This window comes from Hippopotamus amphibius, chromosome 4 (genome assembly GCF_030028045.1).
Source record: "Hippopotamus amphibius kiboko isolate mHipAmp2 chromosome 4, mHipAmp2.hap2, whole genome shotgun sequence".
Lineage (NCBI taxonomy): Eukaryota > Metazoa > Chordata > Mammalia > Artiodactyla > Hippopotamidae > Hippopotamus > Hippopotamus amphibius.
Window position 1 is genome coordinate 20,599,968 of NC_080189.1, and position 16,093 is coordinate 20,616,060.

A 16,093-nucleotide genomic window follows, 5' to 3' on the forward strand; every position below is an offset into this window, starting at 1 on the left:
CCTTCTTTGTAATTAGTTATTTTGGTAAGAGTTTATTGTGCACCTATTTTATGTAGAACCTCCAATACATGCTATATATTGGGGTATAATGAGGAGGGTATATTTGTGAAGGGGAGATCCCAAAGAAATGAAAAACATAATTCTCGGGATTTTTCATTCCCTATAGAAAGAAGGTTCAAACATATCCCACAACTTGAGAACATGTGCAAAGTAACATGTAATCTCAAAGCTGCAAAGTAGCATAGTACAATTTGGATACATATATGTTGAAAAGAATAAAATGATGACATGTAATAAATTTAATACTCTGCCTCTGACCAGGGATACAAGGTGAAAAAGACATAGTCTCTGCCCTAAAGATTTCTATAGTAACAAATCTGCACATAACTGGAGCTCAAAAATATTACTGCATTTTTGTGTATACCTTTGGAATAAGAGGATGCCATGCTGTGTTGTGGCTGCCTGCCTTTAATGTTGAAAGGGACTTCCTGAAGATAATACCATCACTAACCTAATAAAGAGAATTCATATGCCTCTGTAAGATTAAGGTATGGGTAAACTTAAATGTGTCACAGAATATTAAGCAAAAACTTTTAAAAAATATGTATGTAGATAACAAACATTATTTACCTGCCCTATAGAAGTGACATACTAAACTAGAAACTTTCCAAAATAAACTCAACTTTTTCTGATGTAGTTTTAATTCCTCCACGAATTTATGCCATCTCTGACTATCACTTTTCTCTGCCTCTTCCTATTATGGTCTAACTAGATTATGTAACTGAGGTGGAAGGAGACACACAAAAGTGAATGCTCTACATGTTGGTGCTAATTAATTTTATCTGTTTACTCATATGCAGATTTGAAAACCATAATATTTAAAATTTCACTTTATGAAAAAGAAATAAAAAGTACATAGTTCATGACATAAAGCCACAGGCAAAATGCAGTGGTGTCTTTTTGCTTGTTTTGTATTTTTTTAGTGGCTAAGACTAAAATAAAGGCAGGCTACATGTTGCCTCAGGGATTTGTTGATAGAAATCTAGGAATGGTTCTATTAGCAGAGTGCATCTCCCTCATTAAACGGTGAGTTCCTTTAGGAAAGAGATTACATCTTTTTAAGTCGCCGGCCTAAACTTCTAGAATACTATCTTCAAAGCGTGCTTTGTCAGATGAATGAACTTCCTTGAAAATTGCCCAGTTAGATGCCTTTTCTGCAGTCAAGACCACAACTCCCAGAAGGCCACGCTCCTCCGGCGCTCTCTATATAAGAACGAGAAAAAATCCCAGCACCCATCGCGCCAGATCAAGACTACAATTCCCACCACACCCAGGGGGCTCCGCGAACCTTGTCAGAAACTACCTGTTGCCATAGCATCCGGGTCCGCGCCAACCAATGCGAGCACCCTTGAGGAGGAGAGGCGGGCCGTTCCTACTGTCGACCAATCGGAGGCACTTTTGTTGCGGCACGTGACCGGAGGAGGTGGGAGTTCACGACCGGCGCCTTCTCCTTGCTCCTAGGGGTCGTGGCCTTGCTCCCGCTGTGCAAGGCGAGAGGGTCCGGGCGCGTCCGCGCGCGTGTGTGCGCGTGGGGCCTGTGGTGCGCGTGGGGCCTGTGGTGCTCGTGGGTCCACCCTAGGTCTCTGCGGGGGCAGAAGCAGAAGCCATGGGCGGGACGGCCAGCACCCGCCGGGTCACCTTCGAGGCGGACGAGAATGAGAACATCACCGTGGTGAAGGGCATCCGGGTGAGTGACAGTGGGAGGGCGGAGGGCCGGCGCTCGGACTGGGACCCTAAACCCCCGGCCTTTCCGGGTCCGGCTCAGCCTGGTTTCCCCCGTCCGCCCTTCTCCCCCACCCCCACCCTCGGTGTTGTGCGGCCCGAAGCTGAGTTCTTTGCAAAGAAGTTTGAAGTTTTTCAAGACTTGGGATATCCATTCAGAGATATTTCCTGATTGTGTGCCAAGGGCTGAGCACTGTGCTGCGGCGGCTGGGGGATGCCAGGTTGATTTGGACCCTCCGAGGGCTCACAGTCCAGTCTAGACTGTATTGCTTAGTAGCTGAGAGACTTTGAAGCCCTTGCCTCACTGTACCCATTTGTGAAGAGGGGCTTGTCTTACTCTTCTGGGTACAGAATCTAAACCCTGCTTTTGCAGTGCCCACAAGATCTCTCCCAGGATGAATTGGCGTTTTAAGGAACGCTGTTCCTACTCTCTGTCGTTTACTCTCCCGCTGACAGGCAGCACCCGTTCCCTCGACACACACACACACCTCCTAGACTTTTCTGCCCCGCCTCGGGTGACTTCTGGCTCTCCCGCCTTTACTTTCACTTGACATCTTGTCCTTCCCAGGCACCTCCTCTGTGGCATGCTGGGCCTAAGTTTTGGACTAGGCCCAGTGGCTTCAAGACTAGTGTCTGCCAGCCTGATAGGACTTGACATAGGATTGCAGGTTTTCATAGCTCTAGAAGTAGTACAGTTTGTTCCGATGGAAACATTGGAGAGAATTTTTAAATGCCCCCTGAATATGCTTGATACATAAACTGAAAACTTGATTTTTCTCTAGGGTGTCAGTATACCAGCACAGATTTCATTAACACACTCTCAGCTGCACCTGAATTTGGAGCCCCACATTTTTGGGAGTATGATGCCTGAGCCTAGTAAATAAAGCGGTTTGACCTCAGAAAGTTTTATACTATTTTCTATTTTTCTTCCTCTGTTATTACGCAGCCAGCATAAATAAGTGAAATGTGTAAATTATCTTTAGCGTTGGTTACTAGGAATTAAAACTTCCTAAGTTTTTAAAGTGTTTAAAAACATTTTATTTTGCAGCTGTTAACCTTGCGAAAAATTTATTAAAGTTTCTTTATAGAAACTCAGACTGTTGAACTCAATTTTTGGTCTGTGACCAGCATTTTCTTATATCATATTCCTCAATGGTAGTACCACATTTTGTAATAAAATGTCTGAGGCTGCATTGTTTGCGTTTTTGAGGTTTAGTTGGTACTCTTTAAAGTAAAATAAAAATTTCTTTAAACTCTGAGTTTTATGCAGAGATTTGTTTAATCTTGCCTTTAGGGGCAAGTGTTCCACACCAGAGGGTGAAAAAGAAATTAAAAAGAAACAAAGTAAGTTTTGAGTGAGAAGGTATTGGCTAGAAAAATGTGTGAATCCAAGTTCTCATGCTCTAGTACAGTCACAGTGATGACTGCAAACAAAATTGAAAGAGAATTGGGCCACAGCACAGAGATAGTATTAGATCAGGTTAAATAGGGTAAGGATGAAGAAGGTTTGATATTAGATTAAATGGAGAGGTTGTGTCAAAAACCCTTTTAAAGAGACTGTAAGAAAAGAAGCTATGTCTTTTGGCCACTCAATTTGCTGGAAATATTCTTTTGTTTATTTTTTTCTTTCTCATAGAGTACATTTTACATTCTTATAATTCAAGCACACACCATGCTCATTTTGACCTCTGTGCTTTGCTTTTTTTCAGTGTATACCCTTCACCTGGAATGTCCTTGCCATGTTCTCCCTGTTGTTTCAAATCCTTTTTCAAGGATGATTTTTGATCTCTGAGCCTCAGTTTTCTCACCTGCAAAATGATGGGGCTTGAGTACACCTCTGACATCTCCGATCTCTTCCAGTTCTGAAATTCTGTGAGTCTAGTGGTACTGTGAGTTTCTTGTAGTCTTGCTCAGCCTATTGCACTTTCCGCTGAAAATGGCACTCTGTTGAATTGTTGAGTACTCAGGGGTCATTCTGATTTCTTTGAGGTCATGGTCAAAAGAACATCAATTTGGAATTAAACTGACCTCCGTGAAATCTCAGATTAGGCACTTCCTAGTCTGCAGTTTTGGACAGGTCACGTTTCTGATTATAATTCCTTATTCCCCAAAGAGGAATATCATCTCTTCTCTTGATTGTGTCAAGAAGATGAGGTAGGATATTTAAAGCATGTGGCACATTGTAGATTTTTAATAAAAGGCAACTGTTATTAAAATGATAGGGTCCCTTCCACATCTGATGTTCTAAGATTCTTTGGAAGTGCTGGGGACTGTAGTGGAAAGAGCGTCTGCTTTGGAGCTCGGCAGACCTTCGTTTGCTCCTAGTTCTGCCTCTCATTCGCTCTGTGGCCCTGGACAAGTCACTTTATGTTTCCCTGTTCATTGTGTCTGGATAAGGCAGTGTAGTTGTGATACTTCTGTATCTAGCATTGCTTTTGAGAATTTGACGTAGTATAAGCATCTAGCACAGAGTTTGGTACTTTGATGGTGTTTAGTACTCATGAGTAGTACTGGTTTTGGAGCTGGTCGAGGGGATGGATATGTAACCTTATGTGAACCGAAAATAATGGGTAAAAGTAAGAGCATATTGTGCCCCCACAGGTGTGCCTGAAGGGGAGTGGACTGGGGAATGGGGCTCCTAGCTTCTGCAACTAATTGCCTGTGTGATTTTTTTTTTGTCTATGTATTTTCTAGATGTTTTTAAGCTGATCTTTCTATTTTTCTTAGCTTGAAACAGTCCTCGTTTCTCTTGAGGGGATGTCTCTGTCATGAGTGAGCCACTGTTCTTTAGCTCAGTTGATTGAAACATGGTGCTGCTGGGGCCCAAACTTCAGTGTTGAATTGTAGATAGGTTAGTCCGTTTGGCTGAGGAGAACATTCCAGAGTTGTCAGTTGTCTAACATTTATGCCATCACTCATGAGAATAAGTGTGCCACATATACACGCTGCTGTGTGTAAAACAGGTAACTAGTTAAGGACCTGCCGCACAGCACAGGGAGCTCTACCGCATACTCTGTAATGGCCTATATGGGAAAAGAGTCTAAACAAAAAAGTGGATATTTGTTTATGTATAACTGATTCACTTTGCTGTACAGCAGAAACTAACACAACACTGTAAATCAACTATACTCTAATAAAAATTAAAAAAAAAAAAACGTATTCACCTTAACACTGTAATTACTACACGTATTCCTCTCCAGTGGTTTTTGGCTTTACCAAACCTTATCCCCTTTGGGCCCCTTTTGTTAGTTTCTCACTAAGAGAGTAACTCCTATGTCTTTTATACTTTTCTCTTACTTGTGTGTTTACCACTTTTCCAGGCCTCCTGTTTCTATGTTTAGAGCATTTCCTTTTGGACCACTGTGACCATATCACCTGTGATTACCTTTTTTCATAACAATAAAGCTTTAATTTTTCAAAAAAAAAAAAAAAAAAAAAGAATGTGTGCCAACAATGCAGCAGACTCAGTTGCTGCTGGAAGACCAATTTTGTGATCCACTGATAAGGGTAGTAATTTCATCTTCATTTATCTTACTATACGAGTGTGAGCGACATAAGGTTTTCAGTAACTAGGCTGCATTTATTAATAGATTGTGTTTTTCCAGATTTTTCTTGCTGAGGTCCTCAGCAGCTAGCAATTAAAGGGCCTACTTACAATGTTAAGTTTAAAGTTGCTTCTCACTTACCAGGTGTTATTTTCATGGTAGTTTTAGGGTCCTGGCTTTTTCTTTCCCTTTATCCTCAGCAATCAACAGTTCCCCCTACACCCCTCCATAAAATAACCTGTATTCTTACACCTGATTCCAACTTTGAATCTGAACTCGTGGGTTGAATGAAAGGCCACCCTCTTGCCTTGCCCTCCTCTCCCAAGTCTAAAATAAATTTCTTGTGATAGAAAGACCAAGCATTTTGATTACTCATATTACATGTGCTTAATAGGATTTTTCTGAGCACCGGCTGTGCCTGCTTGGAAAGTGTGCCTTCCACTCAGTCTTTCACAAGTTTATCAGAAACATCAAAGCTATGAGTGAACTCTTCCAGAGCAAATGTCAACTTCAATAAGTATCATTTTCAAAGTAATATTTATCATGCTTTCCAGGCATAAACTAATCTCTGCAACTGACCTTGAAGTTGCAAGCTGAAATTCACAGGAGCCAGTTATGGTAGTAAGAATACTTATGCGGAACACAACTCTTGCTTTGGGAAGTATTAGCAGTTGAGAGCCCCTAAATGAAGAGATTATTTCATGTGGGATGTGGTTAAGAATCCTGGAGAGGGTCTATTAACAGAGACTTCAAATCCCGTCAGTCATTGGGAGTGCTGAGGGATGTGGTTGGGGTAGATGATGGGTCCCTTTCCACTTTAGATTCTGCGAATCTCTTGGGTGTATATCACGATGTTAAGCTTTCTAGGATTTTATACAGACAGTAGAAGTTCATGGTTGCCACTAATAAGAAATACAGAGAATGCAAGTGATAAACTACAGATATAAGCTAAAAATTACATTTTATATATGTGTGTATATAGATAGTACAGAATAATCCCCCTTAAGTGAGTATTTGGGAGTAATTTCTTCCAAATAGTAGTGGCAATTTTTTGAAGGCTTTGTTGTGAAACGATAGTTGAAAAGAAAACGTGTCACATGGAAAGAGGACCAAGTGAGAAAAATGGGTCTGAGTCCTTTAATCAGTTTGATAAGACACACCTGGAAGAAGCTGAGAACACCTGTTATGGAGGTGAGGGTCTGATTTGTTTCTGTCTCATGTGGTTCCGATCTCGACCTCTTAGGGGCAGCTTAAAAGGAGTTCTCTTCCTCCTTTTACTCTGTTCCTTGGAAGCAGAAATACTTTATCTTTGTCCATCTCACACAGTCTCTTGCTTCTGAGAAAATACTAGATTCTCGGTGGTGAGTGGTGTATTTGTATAAGACCAACCAAGGTGGGTGGGAAGATATTAGTGGGAAGACTATAGAAGATGACACACATCTTTTCCTCTTCTCTGGGACACATGTTGGCGTGGGGAGTAGTACAGACCAAAAATTGGCAAGCCCTGTTTTTTGCTTAAATTTGTCTTCAGGAGCAGTAGAAAAAAGGGTGGGTAATCAAAGTCAGTGAACTGAATTCTGCTCTGCTGGCAGGCCCCCTTGTTTATAACCTGAACCCTTATATTAGAACAGACTTTTAGTTCACAGACTACCATAAATCTGTAGGCTGTGGACTCTGCCCAGAATAATGCAATAAGCAGAAAATTTTGCATACAATTGAGGAATTAATCCGTAGTCTCCTGAATCCATGGACCTCAGGGCATAATTCTAGCATTAATGTGTGTGTGGGGAGGTTATTTCACCCTTCTTTTTTGCTACAAATAATTTCTTTAAATTGCACTTGGTATTTGCCTTGATGGAGATTCCAGAGATGTCTGGAAATCAGGTATAGTAGGTGTAGATCTATAAATAGGAAAAAAGCTTTTCTGAAAGAGATACCCGTTTAAGAAAAGATATTTCCTAAAGAAGATGCTCCTTACACAGAGGCTGCTTGTTCAGCTCTTGCAGAAGCTTATGTTTTACCTTTGACCCCTTTTGGGGTCAGGTTGCATCACAAAGAAAAGTTGTTCTCCAGGTACAGATTTTGTGTGTAATCCAGGTCAACATCTCTAAATCTTGTCTGCTGCTTCACAAGTGAGTCCCCCAGTTCACGGAGGAGATTAGGTCAGAGTGTAGGCCTGAATTTACTACTGCAGCTGGGAGGTCAGCTCAGTGTGGATCAGCTTGATACACCAAGGCTAGCCCAGCCATTGCGTTCTGTCAGCGTAGTTGTGACGGGACTGGGGAGAGGGTAGATAATGCTTGAGTAAGCAGAGGTGCAACTGCAGGCTACCATGGGTGCTCCTTTGGAAGGGCCTGAGAACACACGTATGAATGATTCTAAGAACAAAAAAACGAGGTTGACTCTCAAGGCAACCCTACAACATGTTTATCAACTTAAAAAATGAATTGTGTTCCCTTGGATGACATGCTTATAATTTACTGAAGTATAACCAAAGACCTTATTGGGAAATGTTTTGAATTGATTGAATTTGACATTAAGTAGCAAGTTTTGAGGCATCAGATAAGCTGCACAAATAAAAAGTTAATAAAACAAATAATTAACGTTTAGATTGAAAGAGACATTGTACTTTTACTACGCAAAGAGCATAGACAGGGATAAATGGACACCTTATATACTCAGACCAGGACTTATACAGCTGCTTCTCATAAACTGCATAGAGAAGGAGCTCGGTACAAAGTTGGGAGGAACTGAAGAGGGGGAACCGAGATGAATGATCTTTTGAAGTCCCAGTGGCTGGAGTTGTATTAGTAATAACTACCAGATATTTGTGTAGCATGTTATAGTCTGCAGTGCATCTTGGAATCCTTCTGTAACGCCAGGGGTAGGTGTTATTTTCAGTTTTCAGATGAGGAAAGTGAGGCCCATTGAGGGTTATACAGCTAGTAGGTGATCAGTGCTTCTTCCTCCATTCTGGGCTAGCTTTTTGTAACATATAAAACTATATATGTCAGATTAGCTTTATATATATTAGCTTTAAACACATAAATTATATTACATGCGTAACACAGTATATGTTTATGATAGTATAATATATACGATATGTAATATAAAATATACATACTACGTTACAGCATACTATGTTAATATGGTACATTAAATATTGGGTTGGTCAAAGAGTTCATTTGGTTTTAAGTAAAAATAAGACATTTTTCATTTTTACGAAGAACTTCATTGAAAAACATTCACTAACTGAACTAACTTTTTGGCCAACCCAATATATATTATGTAGTATATTACCTTACATCTTGAGAAATCTTTATATAAATTATATATCAATTAAAATAATTTTAAGATTCTGAAACTTAATAAGGCTCATTTTATTTCGTTAAGAGGAAGTGATATGTTTTTGCTTTATTGTGTGCAATTAAGGAGTGTATTATTTAATAGTAGAGAAAGCACTGGACTAGAGAATGGGGGTTACTGCTGTGGTCCTGATGCTACCAGTAGGTGAATATTACTAAGGATTTTTTTTCCCTTCACCTGTGAGTTGAGAGGATTGGAGTCAGTCTTAAGGGGTTTTTCCTAAGATGTAGCTCAGCTTTGCAGATGAGTTGCAGCAGCAGTCTCAGTGGCTGTCAGTTGTTAGAAAAGCGAAGTCCCTTGGCACTCTCCATCCTAACTTCCACTTCTCTTCTAAGAAAGGAGTCACGGTTTTTCCTTCAAAGGTCACAACTTTTGAGCTGTAGACTTTCCCTTTACTGTCTTACCTCCATTCTGGTTGGGGTCCTGAGATGTGAGTAACAGTTGTTCAGGTACAAACTGTTTTGTTCACTGATGTCTTGCAAGGGCCTCAGTTAGTGTTTGGCCTAGTAAACCTTATTGAATGACTCCACATACAGGAGCTCCCAATTCTGTGGAAAGGCAAATGCTTGTTCTATCACTGGAGTGATACACTGGAAATTTGTGCAAGGTACCGATGGGGCACAAGAAGGATCGCATCGGGTAGGCAGAGTTGAAATGAAATGGCTTTAGGATGTTTGAACTGAATTTTGAAAGGCAATTCTCTCCCGGGGGCCCAGGGAGAAGACAACGTAGGCATGTATAAAGGCAAAGAGATGGCAGCAGGTAGCCAGTGTGGATGGAACAGGGTATGAAGTGTTGAGGGAAAAGGTATGGAAGTTGAGGTTGGAGTTAGGCCATAACTGAATGAAGAGGAAGTCTTGAACGCCATGCAAAAGAATTTGGACTTTTTTGTCAACAGAGGTAGCTGTTGAAGGATTTGAGGTGGGAATTACTGTAATCAGATTTGCATTTTATTCAGGTTTGCATTTTAGGAGGAATATTGATGGTGCCATGAATTAGGGCCGGCAGAATGGGATGGGGGAATCGATGATGGATTCATGGTGTGTAGGGGTTGAGGGAGGCATGGCTAAGAGGATGTGGGGGAGAGAAGAGTTGAGAGGTCCTGTGTTTTCATTTAGAAGCTGAATGGAGATGGTGTCATTAACGAAATAAGGAAAGCGAGAGGAAGAAGAGATTTTTGGCAAACGTCAATTTAGCTTGGGACATGTTGGGTTTGAGGTACTTGTGGTCTCTCCCAGAGGAGGTGTCCATTAGGCAATTCAGTGTTTAAGTCTGGCTTCCGGGGGTACGGGTCTTGGGCTGGAGATAATGGGTTTAGAATTCAGTAATTCGTCAACAGCAGTTAAAAAAATCAAGGGAGTGAATGAGAGTACCAACAAGAACACAGAGTGAGAAGAAAATCAAGGCAAGGAACAGAATGTGGAGACCTTTAGCATTTAACGGTAGGCAGGGGAGGGGAAGCCTGCAAAAGAGAAAGACTCAGCCAGGGGAGAGGGAGTGGGGGGAGGGGGGCCCAGAAGAGGGGAGAGACCAGAGGGAAGTCATGTAAATTAGGTGCTTTATAAGTATAAATATAAAAGATTTATTTATATAAAAATGAATATAGAAGATTATTTATTTGATCAGTGGTGACTTTTATCAGAACACTTTCTCTGCCGTGTTGGGTTACAAGCCAGAGAGTGGTGCGTTAAGGAAGTGGGAAACTGGAAGAGGGTCCTTGGGGACGTAGGAGGGGGATCACTCTGTTACTTGACCTGGAAACCTTGATGATTTCTGCTTCGCCCTCATCTAGTCAGACACTGAGTCTGGCAGTGAAGGTGATGCCTGAGTGTGACCTTGACACTCAGACTTCCTGGGTTTGAATCCTGGCTCCATTACTGACAACTTGTAAGATCCAGAGTAAATTACTTAATCTGGCTTTGCCTCACTTTCCTCCCCTATACAATGGAGATAATAAAATTATCTCACAGGATTGTGAAGGATTAAATGGGTAAAGTGCTTAGTTTAGTGTAAGTGCCTGGCACATAAGTATTCAGTGAAGGTTAGTTATTTTGAATCCTAAGTATCTTTTGAATGTGTCCTCCCTGGAACATGTTTTTTTGTTTTTTTTTGTTTTTTGTTTTTCTAAATGACTTTATTGTGGTGTAATTTACATATAATAAAATTCACCTGTTTGCTATATGTACAACACTTTCTAATAAATTTACAAAATTGTGCAGCCATCACCACACTCCAGTTTTAGGACATTTGCATCACCCCAGTAAAATCTCTCTTGCCCATTTCTAGGTAATCTCCATTCCATCCCAGCCTTAAGCAACCACTTATCTATTTTCTGTCTGTATACAGTTCCCTTTTCTGGGCATTTCATGGAAATGGAATTATACAATATGTGGCCTTTTGTGTCTGGCTTCCTTTACTTAATTGTTTTTTAGGTCTATCCATATCGTAGCGTGTATCAGAACTTCACTTGTTATTGATGAGCTGTGTGCATTGTGTGGATGTGTCATGTTTTGTTTATCCACTCACCAGAAGATGGATGCTTGTTTGTTTCCGCTCTTGCTGTTATGCGTAATGCTGCTCTGCACGTTCCCGTGCAAGTCTTTGTGTGGACATGTGCTTAATAGCTTCTTAATCGGTCCTTTAGCCTCCTTCAGGGCTCCTCCTGCTTCTGTTCTTGTCCCCCTCCAATCTGTTCCTCACACTGTAGCTAGAGTGATCTTCCTAAAATGTAAGTCTGATTGTGTCATTACCCTGCTTAAAGTCCTTCCGTAGTGCCCAGCTGCCCTCAGGATCAAGTTCAACTCCCTAACTTAAAGGGTTTACTAAGAGTCTTCAAAATCTTGAATCTTACTTCCCTCTCCACTTTCTCTTTCACTAAAGCCCCCTCCTCAGCTTCCTGCTTCAGCCATTCTTCTCTTCATTCATACTGTTTCATTTATTTAACCATTCACGCACTTAACCAGGCCTATTGAAGCTCTGGGGATATAATACCAGACAGGACAGCCAAATCCATGCTTTCCTGGAGCTTTCTTTCTAGTGAGAAAGGCAGGCAATAAACAAGAAAGCATCAGATAGTGGTAAGTGCTATAAAGAAAGTAAAGAAGGATGACAGGATAACTGGGGGGTGGGGGCTGGTGACTCTCGAATCTCCTGGCCTGAGTGTTCCTCAGAGCCTCCGCCCTGTAGCCAACTGCCTGCTTGATACTTCCCCTCGCTGATAAGCCCTGTTGCTTAACTGTAGCTTCATTCGATACCCTCTTCTTAGAGTCCTCTTATCTTACTCCTTCTCTTCCTGAGTACTAGTCATCCTGCCCAGCCCCATTCCCACAGCCTGGCTAGATGCCCTGCCTGTCTGCCCATTGTGCTGTCTGTCCTTCCATTACAGGCCAACCGACTTAAGTAATGTCCTTCACATCGTATTGAAATGTGTGAGGGTGTCTTTTTCTTCTTTTCCACTTTAAGCAACTTGAGGACTGAATACTTAAAGTCTAGCCTAGCTCCTGGCACAAAGTTGGTGCGTAATGATATCTGTTGAAGGAGGGATTGTTTGTGGTTAGCCTTGAACAGGAGGGAGGGACACCATTTCATTTGGGGCTGGAGGGAAGGAAGGAGCAAGACTTGCTGCAAGCTTAATTTATAGGACAGGAGAGGAAAGTCAAAGGAGTTCTGATGGCTTACATTTTCTCAGAGATTACAATTTAGTGTACAGTATAAAATGCGGAAAAGAGTTATTTATAATGAGCAATTAGCAGTGCATTAGAAGAAATAAAGAAGTAGTGCTGTGGGGTGCATCTTGAAATCTTAAAACTGTTCTTACTTGCGTTTAGTTTTATAGCTATTAGATTTAGTCTAATTTCTTCAGGCCATTTGTTATACATATTGATATGGATGACTAAATTACTTGGATGCTATTGTAGTGTTTTCTTTCTTGTTCTTTTATAATTGATTTTATTTTGATGTTGCTTTTTCAGCTTTCGGAAAATGTGATTGATCGTATGAAGGAAACCTCTCCATCTGGCCCAAAGTCTCAGCGGTATTCTGGTACTTATGGTGCCTCAGGTATTTCAGAATTTTAATTTCTGAGTTCTTAGTAGAAAAATTATAAGTGGTAAAAGTTCACTCGATAGCCAGGTTCTTCTGCACTTCTGTCTTTTGTTATTTGGATGTTTGGCTTTTGTAGGGGAATAGTCTTCCTTCAGTATCCATGGGGTATTGGTTCCAGGACCCTCTTGGATACTAAAATCTGTGGATGCTCAAGTCCCTTATATATAATGGGTAGTATATGCCTGTAACCTCTGCACATCCTCCCGTATACTGTAAATCATCTCTAGTTTATTTATGATACCTAATACACTGGAAATACCATGTACATAATTGCCTGCATGGCAAATTCAAGGTTTGCTTTTTAGGATTTTCTGAAAAAAATTTTTTTTTCTTCTGAATATTTTCAGCCTGTGGTTGGTGGAATCTGTGGATGCTGAACCTGCAGATGTGGAAAGCTGACTGTATTAGCAATTAGTACCAGCGATTCCTTTAAAATGCTTTGCACTAGCAGTAGAAGAATCCATTTATTCAGTCTATGTAAACAGTCTTTGGGAACTTTTTTTCTCTTCCAGCTCCTGAATCCTCTGTTAGGCTTTGGAAAGTAATTTCACATCTTTTTATGTGAAATGAATTTCTTTGGGATATTAGAAGTTTGGGAGTAAATATTTATTAAAAAAAAAAAGGTGAACTTAGAAAATACTTATTTATTGTTTCCAGATGCTGAAATATCTCTGATGATTTTACTTTCTAGTAGATTTCTTCAAGTTTATAAACAGTTTATTCCTTCATAGTCTTAATTATTGATGGAAATATGATGTTAAGTGAAATCCATAGAGAATTATTGTCTCATTTTATCTGTGGTTCCTGCAGGATAAGAGACTGTTTCCTCTCTCCTGCCCCGTCCATTTGTCTATTTATTCATCCAGCTAATATTTATTGAGCACCTGCTATGTGTCTGGCACTGTTCTTATTGCTGCTAAATTTGATGGATGGACCTCCTGTTTTTTGGTGAAACGGCAATGAGAAAATTGTTGAGATGATTAATCTTGGACTAAATGAGAATTTTCATTATTTATTAGAAAGGAGCATTGTGTGGTAAATCTGGCTACAAACTGAAATACCTTTAGAAAGATGAGATGCTGCCCAAATGCCATTCACTTGGGGGCATTTGTGCCCCTCTTACTAATCATGAAGTAAATAACCATGAGTTGAGCTTCTGATGTGTTTAGAGCAGGAGGTGCTGAGATGAATAAGAAATAGTCTTGTCCTTTTGAAACTTTTTGTTTAATAAGATCATTAAGAAGGGTTCATAGTTCATTAAGGTTAGATAGAAAGTGACTACCCCCTCTGCTGGAAACCCTTTTTTGGCTTCTGGGCCACACTCTTGGTTTTCCTTCTATCTTTTTTCTAAAGTGTGCTTTTTAAAAAAATTATTTGCTTGACTTTTTTTAATTAATTTTTTTAATTTATTGGCTGCATTGGGTCTTCGTTGCTGCGTAAGGGCTTTTTGTAGTTGCGGAGAGCGGGGGTTACTCTTCATTGCGGTGGCTTCTCGTTGTGGAGCATGGGCTGTAGATGCACGGGCTTCAACAGTTGTGGCTCATGGGCTCTAGAGCACAGGCTCAGTAGTTGTGGCGCATGGGCTTAGTTGCTCCACAGTGTGTGATATCTTCCTGGCCCAGGGATTGAACCCGTGTCCCCTGCATTGGCAGGCGGATTCCTAACCACTGCACCACCAGGGAGGCCCTCTGTCTACCTTACTTGCATCCTCAGTCTAGTCTTTGCTGATTTCCACTAATGTCATCAGATTGTGTGCCTTTTGAGTCATTATGTAAATGCCCGTGACTCCCAAAATTATATCTCTAGCCTTGACCTCTCCCTGAAACTTGACTCAGACAACTGCCTACTTCATATCTCCACTTAGAATTCTTCACCTTAACATATCCAAAACAAACCTTTTTTATTCTTCTTCAGAGTTGCTTCTCCTCTTTATCTTTCCCAGTAAACGGCACTGGGATTTATCCTTGTTTCCTCTTTTTTTCTTAATTCTTATATTAGACCATTAGCTAGTCTTGTTAGATCCATCTCCAAAATATGTTTGGATATGTTCTTTGCACGTCCTTCTTCACTGCTGCAGCTCCAGTCGACATAACCACCATCTCTTACCTTGTCTTTTGCTGAAGCCTCTTAACTGGCTCCCTACTTCCACTCTTGTCCTCCCTCTACGCTCTGCCGAGCACACATAGGGCTCAGCAATCTTTAAAAAAAATATACATGAGCTCATGTCACATTCTAGTGGTAGATCTCCATGGTACTTAGAATATCATTTGAATTGCTTTCCTTGGCTTCTGAGGTATGCCACGACTGGTCCCTTTCTGCTTTTCCAACATCATCTTTTGATATATGGATATTTTAAAAATTGGAATTTGATCTAAAGTATGCTTTGATCTAGGTAGATTTATTTTCTATCTACCATGTTAAGGAGATAGGATGATGATGATGAACTAATGATGAAATAGTGAGAAATAACATTTCAGCAGTATTTATTATGTGCCAGGTACTCTGTTAAATCCCTTATGTCTAGCTCGTGAAATCTGTATAGCCCTATGAGGAAGGTACGGTATTAAGCTGTTTTATATGGAAGGAAATTGAGACTTGAAGTGATTAATTTTCTTACCCAAAGTTACACAGCTGGTGAGCAGTGAAGATGATACTTGAATTCAAGTTTGTTTGACTCCAGAGCAAATGCAGTAAACCACTCTGTTTTATTATAATTTGAATGACACCTTGCTTCATTTGTAGGAAGGATGTGACAGAAACTAGTTGGAGGGGAAGAGTTGCTTTTTAGTGATGTTCTGCTTGAGTTTAGGAGAGCACTTTCTTTCTATAAGTGATTGTTGGTTCTTCTAGCTTTTTCCTACATTGGCTCTCATTCGACAGTGAATTGAAGGAGAGGAAGTGTTTTCCTTCTTGTGTTGGTTTCTTAAACTGATACTTTGAGAGAATGGGTGGGGAGATTTATAGAAAATGCTAATGGTATGGCCCGCAGAACATGATGCTGACATTGTGATAACTTCTGGCTATGCTGAGGGATCCATCGCTTCCCATTTCTTGGTTTGACATAACTGGTGAACTCTTTGGTCCATGACCAGCCTGGGCACTGAAAACTCTTTGAATGCTACCTTGTGTTTTGCTGGTCGGGCTAGAACTACACTCTCTAAACGGTAGCCATTAGCCACATGTGGCTATTAATATTTAAATTAAAATAAATTGAAATAAAGTAAAAATTTCATCTCTTCTGTCACACTAGTCAACTTTCAATGCTCAGTAACTACCTGCGGCTAGTGGCCGCCATA

The 16,093-nt window shown here is 40.6% G+C and overlaps 1 protein-coding gene across 3 annotated transcripts in view; it reads left to right on the top strand.

The window, feature by feature from the left end:
• The first annotated feature begins 1,475 nt into the window (after positions 1-1,475).
• CHCHD3 (coiled-coil-helix-coiled-coil-helix domain containing 3) overlaps positions 1,476-16,093 on the top strand; it is a 286,088-nt gene continuing 271,470 nt past the window's right edge. For all 3 annotated transcript variants that reach the window (XM_057731058.1, XM_057731061.1, XM_057731060.1), the window contains exons 1-2: positions 1,476-1,747; positions 12,665-12,752. In XM_057731058.1, coding sequence (XP_057587041.1) covers positions 1,667-1,747; positions 12,665-12,752 — 169 coding nt within the window. In that variant the 5' untranslated portion in view covers positions 1,476-1,666. The remainder of the gene's footprint in view (positions 1,748-12,664; positions 12,753-16,093) is intronic.